The 18959-nt window shown below is 42.0% G+C and overlaps 2 protein-coding genes and 2 pseudogenes across 2 annotated transcripts; 2 read left to right on the forward strand and 2 right to left on the reverse strand.

The window, feature by feature from the left end:
- Positions 1-77: 77 nt before the first annotated feature.
- Positions 78-2311, reverse strand: LOC112071204 (mitochondrial potassium channel). The gene is made up of 4 exons (XM_024138653.2): positions 2205-2311; positions 1431-1833; positions 1099-1263; positions 78-999 (listed from the first exon to the last, which is right to left on the reverse strand). The coding sequence occupies exons 2-4, from the start codon at positions 1770-1772 to the stop codon at positions 193-195; spliced, it is 1314 nt and encodes a 437-aa protein (XP_023994421.1). The 5' UTR covers positions 1773-1833; positions 2205-2311; the 3' UTR covers positions 78-192.
- On the forward strand, positions 2302-3878 carry LOC112071205 (translation machinery-associated protein 7). Its single transcript, XM_024138654.2, has 4 exons — positions 2302-2420; positions 2912-2967; positions 3116-3203; positions 3638-3878. Exons 1-4 carry the CDS (start codon positions 2405-2407, stop codon positions 3670-3672), a joined length of 195 nt encoding a protein of 64 aa, XP_023994422.1. The 5' UTR covers positions 2302-2404; the 3' UTR covers positions 3673-3878.
- An 898-nt stretch (positions 3879-4776) lies between these two features.
- Positions 4777-6651, reverse strand: LOC112071212 (deoxyribonuclease gamma-like; annotated as a pseudogene).
- A 5621-nt stretch (positions 6652-12272) lies between these two features.
- LOC112071206 (deoxyribonuclease-1-like) lies at positions 12273-18120 on the forward strand (annotated as a pseudogene).
- Positions 18121-18959: the final 839 nt, after the last annotated feature.

An 18959-nucleotide genomic window follows, 5' to 3' on the forward strand; every position in this document is an offset into this window, starting at 1 on the left:
TATTACATTTAAACATAATTATAGTACTCTCATACAGTCATTGATTTCACATCAGTGCACGGTTCATTTTCCCTGTATAAAAGACATAAATAGCAAATTTATTTGATTTGATAATTTGATAATTATTTCATTTGTAAAATCAAGATGGACCTGGTTAGATTAATAACACTCTTTTACAGTATATAACATTAGTCAAACACCTCTAAAGAGAATATACAGTGCAGGTACAGTGACAGCAAGCGCAACGTAAGCCAGAACAGTGTTGTACACGGTAGTCTGGTTTATCTGAGCCCCAAGTCTTTTCTCCGTCTGGTCAAGTCCTTGCATAACACTCTCTGTTTCACATACAAACATCTGTGAATCTTGTTGACTTATCACTACAGGTGGCTTCTCTTCTCTATGATACGTCTCAATTAAATTCTTCACTTCCTTGAGTTCCGATTCAACCTTTCCAACACCCTGGTCTAGCTGCCCAAGCTGGGGCTGGACTCCTTCTATAAGAACCTGTGCCTTCTGGCTATAGAGCAGTATCTCTTTTAGAACTGTCTCAGAGGCACTTGGAGAAGGTGGAGGTGGAACCACGATGGGTTCTGGAACCGGAACAGGACCTGCCACCGGCTTCTTCACATCTTTCTCAGCCTGAGCTGCACTATGCTGTAGTGTCGCCCTCAGGGTGTCTATAAGGCCTCTCAGCTCCTCTTGTTGAGTCGAATGCATACTGGCCTGGACTCTGATAGCCTCCTGTAGGTTGACTGGTCCTTTCTGGGCATCTAGTAGTAAATTCTTCAGCTCCTGTAGGCGTACCCTGTTGACATAGGTAGAACCCATGACCCCTATGAAGGCACCGAGTACAGAGCCTATCACAGACCAGTTCTTGGTGCGCTCCGTCCGCGTCCGTTCTTTCTCGTGGCTCTCACGTACACCCGCTGAGAATAAGGCAAACTTCTCCCTTTCAGCCCCTTCTGCGTTTTCGTAGGCTGTTCGTATGCGACGTTCCTCCTATGGTCAAGACATTGTGAGAATGTTTGCTTCTTTAAATAGAGTGCAACACTACAGATGTGTGTATGTTCCATTTTATTCTGTGTTGACAGTAGTTACCTGCAGCAACTTGTGCTCCAGCGTGGCCAGCTCCAGGTAATGTGCCTCCTCTCGTGAGACCCGATCCAGTCGATCTCTCACCTCCTTCAGCCGGACCTGTAGGGCCTCCAGGCTGCCATGGGCCTCACGCACCATCCCTCTGGCCACCATGAAGGCCTTTTCTGCCTGAAGGAAAACATGCCAAACTCTGGGTCCCAGGACAAACTAGGGTTTTCTCCTGGCCAGGTCATGGAAAACTCAGCGAAGAGATAGTAAGATAGATACAAGATAGATACAGTGAAAAATGCATCAAAACCTCTGGTTCAATACACCTGGCTTGCATATTGTCTTACCTCTGTAACTTTAGACTGGGCATATCTGACTTCATTCAGACCGACAAACTCCTCGTACCTCTCCCACCAGTAGTTAACTGTGTTTGAGGCTGTGCTCATAGACTTCTGTCCCCACTGCTTCCCCAAGTCAGTCAGATGCTGTATTGTAGCTATGGCATGCTCCTGAATGGGCACAGCAGGTTTGTCTACTCGGTCATCTTTTGGCTGTGGTGGTTTCTGTTGTTGTGTGCTGTAGCTCCTGCTGGAATACACAGTCCCTCTGACCGTGCCAGCGATGTGGAAACGGTAGAGACATGATGTTCCATGGCACCATGGTATGAGCGGTTTCCCTCTGTACCTCATTTGAGAAGCCAGTCGGTTATATTCACTATGAAACTACAGCCGAAGACATTGGAGCTGCCACCTGTAAAACAGTACAGTCAAACTCTGTATCAAAGTACAGTATATATGGGTGGGCTGTTGAGGTTTGATGTATCAATGAATGTTCATCAATATTTTTTAGCACTGCTCATTTGACCTCTACAATGCTGATGTTTATGCAATTAATTGAAAATCTATGGCCATTTTGGATGTTATGCATGATGCAGTGGCTAAGACCCCCAATCAATTACCATAGAGAACGGGCTAGCGAGCACAGCTACCTAGCTAGCCAGCAGCTGACAGTTTGAAAACTTGCTTTAAGGCAACCCAAGCCTAAATTAACATCATGTTCTACTCGTAGCTATTAATCTCTCTGATTTTTCTTTTTACCTAAAAAAAAGTATAATCACGTACCGGTTGTCTTCAATTGTTGATTGTTCGGCAAATTATCAGCTGGCTACAGAACCTGAATGGTGATTTTATGATCAGGCGCATCACAAACATCCTGCATCCGGTTTAGAGCGGAAGTAAGGTCCTAACAGCGCGGATTAGTAAGCAACTGCTAACACGCTAGCTCAGTTGTTTTATTGAGATTTTATTGAAAAGTCTCAAATATGTCCGGAAGAGAAGGTGAGATACACATTTACATTTTTGACATAAAGCTCGACATTTATTTTCAGGTGAAACTTAATATTGCCACTACTAGATAGAAGAAAAGTTTCGACTACGACTGTAAATACTAGCTAACTAGCAACTCGTGCAATGCATTGCAATGTAGCTAGCTACTGTAGCTGGGATAGGTAGCTACTGTAGCTGGAATAACTGGCGCCTGGCAAGCCTTGGCCATGCTACTTAGGCTAGAAAGTTCAATCTATTTACAGAGATGGCATTCGCATGTACCATACATGTTCATATATTGTTGATTGCTCTTACATCTGCTTGCTAATACATGCATCACAGTTATGCTAGATGGTTAGCTAACTGTGTAATGTGTACATTTCTCCCACATGTCTTAATCAAGTTTAGCTAGTTACGTAGCATGCTAGCTTCTGGGCTTTGTGTGATGCTCATATGCGGTATTGATTCATATTAATTCAATGAGATGTGTTCTTGTCTTACAGGTGGTAAGAAGAAGCCTTTAAAATCTGCCAAGAAAGCGACGAAGGAGATGGACGATGTAAGTCATTGTGTTGTTAGCACAATGTTGTATGTAGCCTATATCATTCTGAGGGAACGCTCAGTATCTTTGAAAATTAAGTATCTTAAAATGTGGACTAGTGCATTTTCCATTGTAATCCTGAGCAGATTTGCTTTGTCAAATCCAGGAGGAAATGGCCTTCAAGCAGAAGCAGAAAGAAGACCAGAAAGCCTTGGATGCATTGAAGACGAAAGCAGCAGGAAAAGGACCTTTGAGTAAGAATTTATGTATTTGTTCTTGTTGACAATAAGAGTCTAATCAGGATTCCTCGCTTTTTCTGATGAAACTGAACAATACCCCAAATAAATCAAAAGGGTGGAATTTCAACTTGCCCCAAATCTACCCAACCACCCATTCACTGACTCCAGATATATATAGAGTATTATTTACCCGTGCCAATGTTTAACTGTTTTTATACTGCAGAGGATAACGAAAAGGCATCTCAAGCACCGAGGAGAATAGGCCTATTGATTCTCATAGCACTAGGTGGCAGTGTTAGCCTTTTTTGTGTTTTCTTGCCTGACATTCAATGTACTCTGCTTGCCACAGATGTCTTTGCTTCTATACATTAGTGCCTCACTACATGAGTTTTCTAGAAAAAGTTATACACATTTCAGATGGTTTTCTCAACTTCTCCATTTTCTTTCAGCTGGTGGAGGAATCAAGAAGTCTGGAAAGAAGTGATTTGGCATTAGAAGATCGTGCACTCATTTGCTGAATCGCAGCCCCATGGCAAATCCAACCCCCCTACCCCCATATTTTTTTTCTTGTTTGGGTCCATTGTAGAATCAGTAAAATACATGAAATGACCCTTTAAAAAAAATAATCTCCAATGTGTTCTTGTAAAGGAAAAAGCTCTGAACTAATAAAGTCTTGTAACTACTGTTGTATTTACACTCCTCCGTAATCTTTGAGATTCTGTTGGAAACACATCAGCATTAGATCAGTAGCTACACTACACATACCAACATGATGTGTACTACAAATAGCTAGTATTATGGTTAAATGTAATCAGTTTCACTTCTAAGCTTGGCCACCTGCCTCTTCAGCATCTGTATCTGTAAATTCAGCTTCTCTCATTGAGGTTCTCTCTTCAGTTCCCTAAATTCTCTTCATACAGTCCAATTTTGGTCAAGTAGAGGGTTCTGTTTCCCACTTCCAGAAAATTAGTTTTCTTATCTACAAATCATTTTATTGTTCAGATTTCGACACTGGATTTTTTGAATGTGTGTAAAAGATGTTGCTTGTTTACCCCGTTTTAATGATTTTCCTTAAGAGGAAAGTTTGGGAGATTCAGAATAAAGCGCAATGATGCTGCTTACTGTATTTAGTTGGTGTCAGTCCTTTCAGCTGTACCTCAACAGGTCACTCACCTTCAGGGGCAGGATAAAACATGGTAGATGTGGAGACGTAAGCCAGAGGGTTCACCTTTTACATGTATTTCTAGTGTAGACAGATTGTAAATGTAGGCTACTAAAGTGTTAATTTCATATAGTTTATAATATTGTTAATCAAACCATCTACCAGGATTACACTTGGCTTGTATTGTCTAATGTGCATACTTCCATCTTCTTTAGAAAGCACATATGCCTTCTGAAAGCGGAATAGTTTGGCATGATTGTGTAATGCATCTAATCTGTGGATCAGAACAAGTCAGCAGTCATATTACACAAGTAAATGTGTTTTATAATACTTAAGACATTTTAACAATACAAAAAAAAAATTGCACGTTATCTCCATAGGTGATTGTCCATTTTCAGACATGTTCATAAATCAGTGAGCCACCTGTCAAGTGTTCTCGTTGCCTGTGTTTGTTGTGGTATCAGTCATCTTTAATCAGCCAGTGGACATGTGTCACTGCAGATGTTTTCATGTCCTTGTTAGAAACGTAGGACCCGTCTGCGTTAAAGTCACCTAGGATCATAAAGTTCTGGTACAAGAGAAACATTACACAACAAATGTATTTACTCGTCATCCAGAATGAGGATAGTGTTTTTATGAGAGCAGTTTGTTCATAAATCAATGTTATTCTCACACAGTTATCTTGAAATCAAGATGTGGTTGGTTATGTATTTTACTTATCAAAGGCTCATGTGGGTCCACTTTCTAAACCAGCTCTGTCAATGGCTTATCTCAGAACTTACATCCATCTTCCATTTATTTTTAATTTCCAGGAAGACATCATAAAGCTCATCCAGCTCCTTCTCTTGAGTCCTCAGGCTTGGTGTGCACTGGGAAGACATCATAAAGACTCATCCAGCTCCTCCTCTTGAGTCCTCAGGCTTGGTGTGCACTGGGAAGACATCATAAAGCTCATCCAGCTCCTCCTCTTGAGTCCTCAGGCTTGGTGTGCACTGGGAAGACATCATAAAGCTCATCCAGCTCCTTCTCTTGAGTCCTCAGGCTTGGTGTGCACTGGGAAGACATCATAAAGCTCATCCAGCTCCTTCTCTTGAGTCCTCAGGCTTGGTGGGCACTGGGTTCAGTACCAAGTCCTCTAGTGTTGAGAAACCCAGGAAGAGATGAGAAGTCAATATTACATCTGTTTATGGATGGACTTTTATTCTCTGCTTTAATCTCCACCTGTCTGTCGGTTTACCATTCACTTTCATATGATTTGCTAAATCAAATGGCATATGGATGGATCCCGCTAAATTCCAGTGCTCCTGTGCCCCTTACCAGTGTTGAGACATTTAAAGAGGAGAATGGACGTATCCCTGGCGAAGGTATCCACATCTTCAGCCTGGTTGTACTCGTTGCCAGGCGCCGACCAAGTCCACCAAATCATCCCTTTTCAGAACAAACAATGCAATACATTTAATAGCATTGAATCAGATCACAATGAAAAATATGTTTGACATAAGATAGAGGTTCATGAGGGTAAGGTTGACCATGGGTTTGATTTGTACCTGTACAGAAACATACACTGCTCCTTGTATCTGTCTCTTCCCAGACGAGTGCTGATTTTCAGAGTGAAGTGTTGCTTCTTATTGGACCTATTTGGACAAGAACACAAGATCAAATGACACACTTGTAAATGAATCATTATTATCATGTAGGACCAGGAGTTTTCCTGACCTGATAAGGGGGCCTTATTTATAGTGTCTCATAGTCTGGAAAAACATCTGGCTACTGCACCCTGATACGACCATTCAAATCACTACTATGAAATTACCCACCTTGAGAGAAATCACTTGACTCATTTAAATCCTTCAGGAACATTTTTCCCTGAAGCGCCGCTCACGTCCACCACCTCCAGAATCCCTATGATGTCATAGCGGCACGCAATCTGAATGGACAAAAGGAACGGGGAGGAGAACATGTTCATTCTTGTGTCTGTTTATCTGCAGGACAACATTCTTGTTTTGAGGATAGTTTTGCCTAATTTTTCTTAAAGGCGATTATAAGATTTTTAATGATTTGTTTATGTGTAACTGTGTTGTTGTTTTTGTCGCACTGCTTTGCTTTATCTTGGCCTGGTCGCAGTTGTAAATTAGAACTTGTTCTCAACTGGCCTTCCTGGTTAAATAAAGGCTAAATAAAATTAATAAATAGAAGATCAGGTATACAATCATACTATACCTTAACAAGGATAGCATGGCTCTGTGGGTCTGAAATCTTGCCCTTCACAAATTTCTGGACATTGAAAGATGAGTCCTTCATGACTGCTGCTGGAAAAATATAATAATCCACATTCATGTAAAACTATCATGAACTACTAGTTGATCAAACAAGCAAGCCTAAACTGAAACAAGTTGAATAGCCAGCCTACTTGGGTCAATTGCAACCAACAGGCAGATCTTAATGCACAGCTGCAGGTTAGGGCTGTAATTCTTAAAACACCTATAACTGGAGATTACTTTATTTAAACCTTATTTAACTAGGCAAGTCAGTTAAGAACAAATTCTTATTTACACTGGCCAAACTCGGACAATTGTGAGCCACCCTGTGTGACTCCCAATCACGGCCAGTTGTGATACAGCCTGGCTTCAAACCAGGGTGTTTGTAGTGACACCTCAAGCACTGAGATGCAGTGCCTTAGACTACTGCGCCACTCGGGATCCCCAAACATGCACCTGCAAGTTAGAGTTAAAAAAGTAAGAGTTAAAAAAGGGAAGTTAACTTTCCTGCAACTAAAAACCCACAGGAATAAGTTAGATATCAGACAGCTGCGTTTACGTTCTCTACACCTTGACCCAATTAAATATCAGCAACATTGAAAATAGCAAGGCTGGTGATTAATACAAAATATTTATTGTAAGAACATAGACCCAGTGAATTATAAGAAACTCAAGTACAGTAAACATGAGTAGAGTATCGTTCAGTACAGTAGAGTACAGTAGAGTAGAGTTCAGTACAGTATGGTTCAGTACAGGTAGCTATACACGTGCTGGTTGTAGATAAACACATGTTGGTTGTAACTAAACACATGGTGGTTGTAACTAAACACGTGTTGGTTGTAGATAAACACGTGGTGGTTGTAACTAAACACGTGCTGGTTGTAACTAAACACATGTTGTTGCTAACTAAACACGCTGGGTTGTTAACTAAACACGTGTGGTTGTAACTAAACACTACTGGTTGTAACTAAACACGTGGTGGTTGTAACTAAACACGTGGTGGTGTTAACTAAACACATGCTGTTGTAACTAAACACGTGTTGGTTGTAACTAAACACGTGTTGGTTGTAACTAAACACGTGGTGGTTGTAACTAAACACGTGCTCGGTTGTAACTAAACACGTGTTGGTTTGTAACTAAACACGTGTGGTTGTAACAAACACGTGTGGTTGTAACTAAACACGTAACTGGTTCTAACTAAACACGTTGGTTGTAACTAAACACATGCTGGTTGTAACTAAACACGTGTTGGTTGTAACTAAACACGTGTTGGTTGTAACTAAACACGTGGTGGTTGTAACTAAACACATGCTGGTTGTAACTAAACACGTGTTGGTTGTAACTAAACACGTGCTGGTTGTAACTAAACACATGCTGGTTGTAACTAAACACATGCTGGTTGTAACTAAACACGTGCCGATTTCAACCAGTTAGCAACTCTGACATTTTTGAGTTCCAACTAGCATGTGAGCAGGACATAAGTCTGCTCAAATTAGGTTTCACTGCTCAAAACGTCTGCCTCCTCTCATTGAAAGCCATGGAAGTTCAAGGCCGACCCCGGTACTGCAGGCATTGTTAGCAGAAAACAGGATCCCTCATTATAGTGTGTGGAAAAATTGAGATCTTTGTGTAAACCCCCCAAATCAGATCTTAGATAAGCCTCAATGTAAGTGAAATCGGATAAAGTTGTCTAACAACACATTGTGCCAGTACCTGTAGAGGAAGACAAAACTTGTTCCTTGTAGGTGTCGCGCCCCAGTCTGGTACTCTTCACCATGGTGTAAGGATGCTTCTTATTGGCCCTGCCAAAAGGATATAACACATATTATAAACTGGGTGGTTCCAACCCTGAATGCTGATTGGCAGACAGCCGTGATATATCAGACTGTATATCACGGGTATGACAAAGCATTTATTTTTAGTGCTCTAATTACGTTGGTAACCAGTTTATAATAGCAATAAGTCACCTCTGGGGTTTGTGATATATGGCCAACATACCACGACTAAGGGCTGTGTCCAGCCACTCTGCGTTGCGGAGTAATTGCTTCTAATAAACCAGATGTATGTCCTTGAACTGATTATTTTTTAAATCCCACAAAGAAGAAGTTATAAGGATCATTTAGTTGCTAATGGCAACCTGCAGTAACCCCGGTCGACCCTTCAACTTGAGTTACTCAATGAGAGGTGCCTTGACTATGACAGAATCAAGCCTTTCTGTAACGGCAGCCTTATTATCCTGTTATGGTCAGGACGTGACACTTTCAATGTTAATATTAGTTATACGACCTACATTATATTTGTTAAACATGACTGGCGTTTGGCCTATCTATTAAAGTTTGGCTACATTTCTCCTGTCAGCATCGGTCTGGAGAGACAGCAGGAGTGGTAGAGACAGCAGGAGTGGTAGAGACAGCAGGAGTGGTAGAGACAGAAGGAGTGTTAGAGACAGCAGGAGTGGTAGAGACAGCAGGAGTGTAGAGGACAGCCAGGAGTGGAGAGACAGCAGGGAGTGGTAGAGACGAGAGAGGTGAGACAGCAGGAGTGGTAGAGACAGCAGAGTGGTAGAGACAGCAGAGTGTAGAGACACAGGAGTGGTAGAGACAGCAGGGAAGTGGTAGAGACAGCAGGAGTGGTAGAGACCAGCAGGAGTGGTAGAGGTGGTGGACAGCAAGGAGTGGTGAGACAGCAGGAGTGGTAGAGACAGCAGGAGTGGTAGAGACAGGCAGGAGTGGTAGAGACAGCAGGAGTGTGAGAGACAGGCAGGGTAGACGGTAAGAGCAGCAGGAACGGTAGAGACAGCAGGAGTGGTAGAGACAGGGGCAGGAAAGTGTAGAGACAGCAGGAGTGGTAGAGACAGCAGAGTGGTAGAGACAGCAGGAGTGGTAGAGACAGCAGGAGCGGTAGAGGCAGGCAGGGAGCGGTAGAGACGGAGCAGGAGTGGTAGAGACAGCGGGAGCTGGTAGGAGACGAGCAGGATGGTAGAGACAGCAGGAATGGTAGAGATAGAGCAAGGAGTGGTAGAGACAGCAGAGGTGGTAGAGACAGCAGGAGTGGTAGAAGGACAGCAAGGAGCGGTAGAAGCAGCAGGACGTAGAGACAGCAGGAGTGGTAGAGACAGCAGGAGTGGTAGGACAGCAGGAAGTAGAGGACAGCAGGAGCGGTAGAGACGGAGGGAGGTAAGGACGAGGAGGTAGAGACAGCAGGAGTGGTAGAGACAGCAGAGTGGTAGGGGACGAGCAGGAGGTGGTAGAGACAGCAGGAGTGGTAGAGACAGCAGGAGTGGTAGAGAGACAGCAGGAGTGTAGAGCAGCAGGTAGAAGGAGCAGGAGTGAGAGACAGAGGAGTGGTAGAGACAGCAGGAGTGTAGAACGCAGGAGTGGTAGAGACAGCAGGAGTGGTAGAGCCAGCAGGAAGTGGTAGAGACAGCAGGAGTGGTAGAGCAGGAGTGGAGCAAGCAGGAGGTGTGGAGAGACAGCAGGAGTGGAGAGGAAGCAGGAGTGTAGAGACAGAGCAGGAGTGGTAGAGACAGCAGGAGGTAGAACAGGAGAGACGCAGGAGGTAGAGACGACAGGAGTCGTAGAGACAGCAGAGGCGGTAGAGCGCAGCAGAGCGGTAACAGCAGAGGGTAAAAGCAGGAGCGGTTAGAGACAGCAGGAGCGGTAAGAGACAGCAGGAGCGGTAGAGACAGCAGGAGCGGTAGAGACAGCAGGAGTGGGTAGAGACAGAGCAGGAGTGGTAAGAGAACCAGCAGGAGTGGTAGAGACCAGCAGGAGTGGTAGAGACAGCAGGAGTGGTAGAGACAGCAGGAGTGTTAGAGACAGCAGGAGTGTTAAAGACAGCAGGAGTGGTAGAGACAGCAGGAGTGGTAGAGACAGCAGGAGTGTAGAGACAGGCAGCAGCGGTAGAGACAGCAGGAGTGGTAGAGACAGCAGGAGTGGTAGAGACAACAGGAGTGTTAGAGACAGCAGGAGTGGTAGAGACAGCAGGAGTGGTAGAGACAGCAGGAGCGGTAGAGATACTCTGAATGATCGGCTATGAAAAGCAAACTGACATTTACTCCTGAGGTGCTGACCTGTTGCACCCTCGACAACCACTGTGATTATTATTATTTGACCCTGCTGGTCACCTGTGAACATTTGAACATCTTGGCCATGTTCTGTTATAGTCTCCACCCGGCACAGCCAGAAGAGGACTGGCCACCATTCGGAGCCTGGTTCCTCTCTAGGTTTCTTCCTAGGTTTTGGCATTTCTAGGGAGTTTTTCCTAGCCACCGTGCTTCTACACCTGCATTGCTTGTTGTTTGGGGTTTTAGGCTGGGTTTCTGTACAGCACTTTGTGACATCAGCTGATGTAAGAAGGGCTTTATAAATACATTTGATTGATTGTATTGACAGACTATAGCCAATACACATAGGCTATCACCTAAAATTTGGCATGTAGGCTAATTATTTATTGGTGTTGTTCGGTTATCAAATCAATTTAATTTGCTATTTTGGTAAATGGCGTTGGTGCCTTAGCAGATGGCGTTGGTGCCTTAGCAGATGGCGTTGGTGCCTTAGCAGATGGCGTTGGTACCCTGGCAGATGGCGTTGGTGCCCTGGCAGATTGGGCACCTCTTAAAAGCCAAATGGTCTTGCCTCTAAAGTCACAAAATTCCAGGCCTGCCACCACCACTCAGATTTACAGTAACTTCTGAGCTACTCATAGACTACCCAGGATGACAGATGAGAAACACCTATTCCAGATACATACTGTGGTTATACAGTATTCTGTACCCCCAGGGCTATCCTGTCAGAGTTGACATCTCTAGATGTCTCTGCTATGTACTATAGTGTATAAACCGTAAAAGTCAGGAAAGGCCTAGAGCTTTTTATCCTTCACTGAAAATTACAACAAAACAACACACCAACATTACAAAATAATATTTTTTAGGGCCTGTTTACATTTATTGTTATACATTTTTTTGCGCATGTTAGGCTTTCCTGTTCATGACATGTTGGAAACGTACCCTGTTGACCAGAGGGGCCAAAAGAAATGGGGGCCTCGCGGTTTAGTTTGGTCTGGTGGTGTTAATGGCCTCTCTAACACCTATAGACTACAGTCCCTCTGACCTGTCCCTCTGACCAGTCCCTCTGACCAGTCCCTCTGACCTGTCCCTCTGACCTGTCCCTCTGACCTGTCCCTCTGACCTGTCCCTCTGACCTTCTGCAGCATGGGTTTAAATCCAGCCCACTGCTATTTCAGAAAACTCTCTTATCTGTCTCTCTATCCTGTCTAATAAACATGAACAAAATATGGAAGGAATGGGGGGGGGGGGGCTGCCCCCTAATAAATAATAGAAATAGGATACACTGGGACCAGATGACAGGTTTCCAACACTATAGGCAACTCTAGATCCAATAATAACATGGTCACTATCTCAAATACATTTTTGGTGCGCTATATAGAACCTGGTCTGGTAAGTAACTAAGTCATATATTTACACATTTCACAACCAAGCGGTTAGGAGGAAAGTGGCCTGCCTGAGTGAATCAGACAGCACGGTGTCCGTGTGTAAAGTGACACAAATGTCACTGTGATAAGGAAATGGGACGAAAATATGCAAACACATAGATAACATCCACACCACAAAACTGCTCTTCAGATACAGGAAGTGATATGTTATAAAGCTTTAGCCACAACCTAGGTATACAGGGAGAGAGATGGTTATATCGTGCAGTTCAGGCTATACAATGTTCTCTCTGAAGCGGATTTCTGCTGTTTACTAAAAGCATCAGAGCACCCTTCGGCTCCTGGGTACATCATCATAACACGGTAATGAATTTGAATAATGAAAAAGTTATATACGGTTCAAATAGACTAAACATGAAACTATTATCTTTCAACCTTATTCAATAATCTTCTTTGAGTAAATGTCATATAAAATTGTTTGCAATATCATTATTTTGTACCAACACAAAAAAAAAACGGAGCAAAAGAGATTTGCATAATTTTCATAATATTTGCATAATATTTCATGTTGATGTTCTTCGTGTGAAAAACTGCCGTGAGACTGAACAGGAAGCAACTGTATGCATWTGTCAGATGTTTTGAGGCTTCCGCTCTTCTTGAGGTCAGACAAGTCTGCTAGGCTAGTGTTCTCCTTTCTGTCTTTTTAAAGCATTTTGGTCTGATATCTATTGACAATTTACAGCGGAATTAAKTGACCAGGACTGAACCGGACTCCGATGAACACTTTGTGGGGGACTATAATAGAAAATTATTTCTACCAGATCATTTCTACCATAAAACGTCAGGAAGTCTAATCTCTTTTTGTATGGTAAGAGAATGGAYACATATACTGCACTAATAAAATATTTTTTTTGTGTGAATTAACTGTTTGTTTTTATATAAATCATCTTGACTGACATATACAGACAGTTTATAGACAAGACTTTATACCAACTCCTAAGATGAATAATAACTGCTCTATTACCCGAAGRAATCATGAAGGTGGCGTCCTTCAACGTCAGAAGATTGGGCACAAGCAAAGTGGCTGATAAGAACGTCCTGAAATATCTCATCAAGGTGATTATTCTCTCAATGTTCTGGAAATACATTCACATTCTCTTTTCATACTTATTATTCAACATTGAGTCTGTCATTATATTCTATTTAATTCATTCCATTCTATTCKATATGGCCAGATTGTGTCCCGCTACAGTGTCTTCTTGATCCTAGAAGTGGTTGATAGGACTGGCCAGGCCATGACAACGTTCCTTAAAGAGCTGAATGACACAAGGTGTGCTACCACAAAGTATTTTTCTTCGTCTCTGTTCTAAAACATACAATAATACCTGGATCCCTAGCAATTCTCCTGTATACAATGTCATATATCCACATCAATATAATACAGTGATTAATACCTTACTGTTGTAACCCATGCCACTGAAGAAAAAGGCATTTAAGCAATAAGGCACGAGGGGGTGTGATATATGACCAATATACCACAAACTCCCGAGGTGCCTTATTACTATTATAAACTGGTTAGCAACGTAATTAGAGCAGTAAAAAATAAATGCTTTGTCATACCCGTGATATACAGTCTGATATATCACGGCTGTCCGCCAATCAGCATTCAGGGTTGGAACCACCCAGTTTATAATATGTGTTATATCCATTTGGCAGGGCCAATAAGAAGCATCCTTACACCATGGTGAAGAGTACCAGACTGGGGCGCGACACCTACAAGGAACAGTTTGTCTTTCTCTACAGGTACTGGCACAATGTGTTGTTTGACAAGCTTACAATTGGCTCATTCATCTCCCCCTCCTCTCCCCTGTAACTATTCCACCGGGTCGTTGCTGTAAATGAGAACGTGGGAGGATGAGAAGTAGAATATGAGAAAATAAAAATAAAAGACAACAAAATCCGATTTCACTTCACATTGAGGCTTATCTAAGATCTGAAATGAACTGATCCTTTTAGATAATAATGAACAAGTGTACATAAAGTAATCCTTCTAACCCCCCCCCCCTTCCCCCCCTTAAAAGAGTTAGATGCACTATTGTAAAGTGGTTGTTCCACTGGATATCATAAGGTGAATGCACCAATTTGAAGTCTCGGATAAGAGTCTGCAAATACTTAAATTAAATGTAAAACAGGCAAGGGAACCTGATCCGAGATCAGCATCCTACTCAGGGGACACTTTATGAATACGGGCCCTGTAGATGAACGTGATCGCTGTAAAGATGACAGATGCCTCATGTATTGTTGGTCCAGAGAGGACCATGTGAAGCTGACTGACAGCTATCAGTATAAGGACAACAGGTGGGATGAGGAAGCCTCGCTAGAGGGGAGGCCTAATCCTCCGCTTCACCTGTCTCAATACAGGTAGTATTAAAGTAAGTCTTCACTAGAAGCCCTACATCCTCCGCTTCACCTGTCTCAATACAGTACTATTAAGTAATGCTTCACTAGAGACCCTACATCCTCCGTTCACCTGTCTCAATACAGTACTATTAAAGTAATGTCTTCACTAGAGAGCCTACACCTCCGCTTCACCTGTCTCTAAACAGTAGTGATTAAAGAATGTCTTCACTAGAGAGCCCTGTTTACCTGTCTCAAATACAGTAGTATTAATAATGTTTTCACTAGAGCCTGTTTCACTGTCTCCATACGGTGTGTTATTAGTATTTTCACTAGAGAGCCCGTTTCACCTGTCTCCATACATAGTTATTAGTAATGTCTCATAGAACTTTACCGTTCATTACAGTAGTATTAAAGTAATTTTTCACTAGAGACCCTGTTTCACCTGTCTCCATACAGAGTATTATAAATGTTCATAGAGAGCCTGTTCACCTGCTCCATACAGGTAGTATTTAATAGAATGTTTCACTAAGAGCCCTGTTTCACTTCTCATACAGATAGTTTATGTAATGGCTTCACTAAGAGGCCTGTTTCACCTTCTCCTACAATAGTTTACTTAGGAATGTTCACTAGAGACCTGTTCACCTGTCTCCATACAGGTAGTTTTATTGTAATGTCTTCACTAAGAGCCTGTTTCACCGTCTCATACAGGTAGTGTTATGTAATTTCTTCACTAGAGAGCCCTGTTTCACCTGTCCCATACAGGTAGTGTTATTAGTAATGTCTTCACTAGAGAGCCCTGTTCACCTGTCTCCATACAGTAGTGTATTGTAATTCTCATAGAGAGCCCTGTTCACCTGTCTCCAGACATGTATTATAATGTCTTCACTAGAGACGCCCCTGTTTCACCTGTCCATACAGTAGTATTAAAGTAATGTCTTCACTAGAGAGCCCTGTTTCACCTGTCTCCATACAGGTAGTGTTATTGTAATGTCTTCACATACGTTATCATTTATTTACCATCTATCCTCTTTAGTTCCTATTATTAGGGCCTTGTGTTCCTACTGACCACGTGTCCGGATAACGGAACACTCAGAGGCCTAGTTATAGCATGGGTTAGATTCTGGGTTCTGACTTCTTCAACGTGGAACATTGTTATACTAGAGACATGATACATCAGAGGTAATACTACAGTATCTGAGGAGTGATAGAGACTGGTTGTTACATCAGAAGATAATGGTTATCTGTAGGAGCCAGATGGCTTTGGAATGTGCTGGGTAGACGGGAGGAAGTCACAGGATTGCTATAGGGGATACGGGTGGAGAGCTTTGGATTAGGCATCAAAGGGGTTGAGGTCAGGTCTGATCCCCTTAAGGGAGGAGGAATGGTTTATTACCCGTATCACTTCGTCTTCCTGTCGAACCATAACAGATGTCAGGGTTGGAGAGAAGGAGGAGTGCATCTAAACTGGAGTTTATATACTTGTGTTGGTGGAAACATGTTTTGTCTGATGCAGCTGTATTGATCCTCTGGGAAGAATAAACTTGGTTAAGCTTTCATAATGTCCGTTGAGTTTATTACTCTGAGAATTAGAACCCAACACATGTAACTCTGGCAGATATTTTTTGCTCTGATCAGGTGATGTGGTCAGGAATAACTCCTAATCCCTTACTATGATACCTACTCCAGACTGTTCACAGTAGACCTGGGGTTGGGTCCTAGGACAATTTACTTTCAGGATATGACATGATTTCTTTATATCCTATAGTGCTGAAAGACCTCGTGTTGATCCCGGTGCACACCAAGCCTGAAGACTCTGTGAAGGAATTGGATGAGCTGTACGACGTCGTCAAAGTAGTGAAGAAGAAATGGAAGACGGATGTAGGTTTACTCACTAATGCTCACCAAGTACAAATAGTTTCCACTKATTTGTAGTTTAAAAGTGTGTATATAAGTAGCTAATAAGCTATTTATTATGTCTTATTAGTCCTATATTATACCATAATGAAGTGTTTTCTTATTCAAACATTGTCATGTGCTACTGGGAAATCTTTAATAACCTCCTAGTTAGCCATAATAAAGACATATTAGTATTTAATAAAGAGCAAGTCACACAGGAACAATATTCTTAGTAAGCTGTCTCAACGTGGGACTAATAAGGACATAGTGCATAAAATGTGTTCCCTGTTCTAAAGTGTAACGAAAGATAACGCTTTAGAACAGGGAACGCCTATTGCGGTACTATGACCTTATTAGTTCCACATTGAGAACGCTTACTAAGAGTCTGCTTCTTGTGTAACTTGCTCTTTATTAAATACTTTATCATGGCCAACAATGAGGTTATTAAGTAAGCTGTGACTTATACTGTTTGATAATATATGACTAATAAGACATAATAAAGGCCTTATTGGCTACTTATATACACACTTATACAGTACAAATTAATAGCTAACGTGCACCTTAAAAAGTGTTATCCACTTTTTTATCACAACATTATATCATTGTTGACAGGATTTAGCTTAAAATCAAGAGAATATAGAAGTAATTTTGTATATTCTCTATTATTTTCCTTTTTAAATTTGTATTATTAAAAAAAAAAAAAAACATTCTTCATAGAAATACTGTTTGTGTCTCTGGCAGAACATCATGATCCTGGGCGATTTCAATGCGGACGGAAGTTATGTCACCAAGAAAGGCATGACAAAWATCCGTATCCGTAGTGACAAGAAGTTCCACTGGGTGATTGGAGATGATGTGGACACCACAGCCAACACAAGCAACGACCACACCTACGACAGGTAGACCTACTCCAAATAGGCTATAGACTCATGGTGTACGACAAAAAGGTTATGAATTGGATCAAATACATCAAATAAGGTACAATATAGTCCTTTCTCAATTTCTCATAGCCCTTTCCCAAAAATGTTATCCAAAAGAACCATATGAAATTAATGGGAATGGTTAACTATTAAGCAAAGCTAAAAAAGCTATGTTCAATATTGCAAACAGGACCTCTGAAGACACATATCATCATGTAATTTCTTTAGCCATTGTGGAATATTTTTGTTTCCTTTGTGTCCTATCAGGATTGTGCTGTACGGGGATGACATGTTGGAGGCGATGGTCTCCAACTCAGCCAAGCCCTTCAACTACCACAAAGCCTTTCACTTATCTGAAGCTATGGTACGTCATATTTCATCTTTCAGCCATCTGTTTTCCATCTTGGACTAAAAACATTTTCAATTGAGATTCTCCGTTGAGGTTTTTTTMTGTGTGTTTTTAGCTAATCCCTTACTACATAAATATTTCACTCCCTCAATTGATGCAGGCTTTGAGTATCAGTGACCACTACCCTGTAGAGGTGGAGCTGACGACGGCTGAAACTGTACCACAGAAGAAAGAGGAAAAAGAGATAGAGGAAGTAGAGTCTCCCAGTGTAAACCCAACACCACGGAAGAAGAAAAGACTTGTGAGAAAGTTCAAGGGGAAGTCAGAACAAGCCTAGAAATGCCAAAACATGATTTATATAAATAATTATATTCTAACTCTGTAAATCTGTTTCTGTTTCTGTTTCAAATGTTTCAAGTGCTTTATTTAATAAAGACCTACATGCAATATTCTATGCAGGAAATATTTTACAAAAAACATTTCCTAAGTAAACCAATCCAAGTTGTCTGTTTATCTTCATTTTTTATCTTCATTTTTTCAACATAAAAATAGGTCACAAAAAAATATCAACTTGCTAACAACACAGTGTTCAGAGGTAGTCCTAACAACACCGTGTTCAGAGGTAGTCCTAACAACACTAGTCCTAACATTACAACAGTGTTCAGAGGTAGTCCTAACAACACCCGTGTTCAGAGGTAGTCCTAACAACACCGTGTTCAGAGGTAGTCCTAACACACCGTGTTTCAGAGGTAGTCCTAACAAACACCGTGTTCAGAGGTAGTCCTAACAACACAGTGTTCAGAGGTAGTCCTAACAACACCGTGTTCAGAGGTAGTCCTAACAACACAGTGTTCAGAGGTAGTCCTAACAACACCGTGTTCAGAGGTAGTCCTAACAACACAGTGTTCAGAGGTAGTCTAACAACACCGTGTTCAGAGGTAGTCCTAACAACACCGTGTTCAGAGGTAGTCCTAACAACACCGTGTTTCAGAGGTAGTCCTAACAACACCGTGTTCAGAGGTAGTCCCTAACAACACGTGTTCAGAGGTAGTCCTAACAACACAGTGTTTCAGAGGTAGTCCTAACAACACAGTGTTCAGAGGTAAGTCCTAACAACACCGTGTTCAGAGGTAGTCCTAACAACACAGTGTTCAGAGGTAGCCCTAACAACACAGTGTTCAGAGGTAGTCCTAACAACAACGTGTCAGAGGTAGTCCTAACAACACAGTGTTCAGAGGTAGTCCTAACAACACACGTGTTCAGAGGTAGTCTAACAACACCTGTTCAGAGGTAGTGCTAACACTTGTTCAGAGGTAACAGGTAGGTATGCTAAAC

This window comes from Salvelinus sp. IW2-2015, unplaced genomic scaffold (assembly GCF_002910315.2).
Source record: "Salvelinus sp. IW2-2015 unplaced genomic scaffold, ASM291031v2 Un_scaffold1546, whole genome shotgun sequence".
Taxonomy (NCBI): domain Eukaryota; kingdom Metazoa; phylum Chordata; class Actinopteri; order Salmoniformes; family Salmonidae; genus Salvelinus; species Salvelinus sp. IW2-2015.

What these genes read in the sequence shown, in the direction of transcription:
- LOC112071205 (XM_024138654.2), top strand. An exon ending in CGACGAAGGAGATGGACGAT is followed by an intron (nt 2,968 to 3,115) that starts GTAAGTCATTGT and finishes TGTCAAATCCAG; the next exon opens with GAGGAAATGGCCTTCAAGCA. An exon ending in AGCAGGAAAAGGACCTTTGA is followed by an intron (nt 3,204 to 3,637) that starts GTAAGAATTTAT and finishes ATTTTCTTTCAG; the next exon opens with CTGGTGGAGGAATCAAGAAG.
- LOC112071204 (XM_024138653.2), bottom strand. Translation starts at nt 1,772, where the DNA reads ATGAGGTACAGAGGGAAACCGCTCATACCATGGTGCCATGGAACATCA. An exon ending in CCCAGTCTAAAGTTACAGAG is followed by an intron (nt 1,264 to 1,430) that starts GTAAGACAATAT and finishes GTTTTCCTTCAG; the next exon opens with GCAGAAAAGGCCTTCATGGT. An exon ending in TGGAGCACAAGTTGCTGCAG is followed by an intron (nt 1,000 to 1,098) that starts GTAACTACTGTC and finishes TCTTGACCATAG; the next exon opens with GAGGAACGTCGCATACGAAC.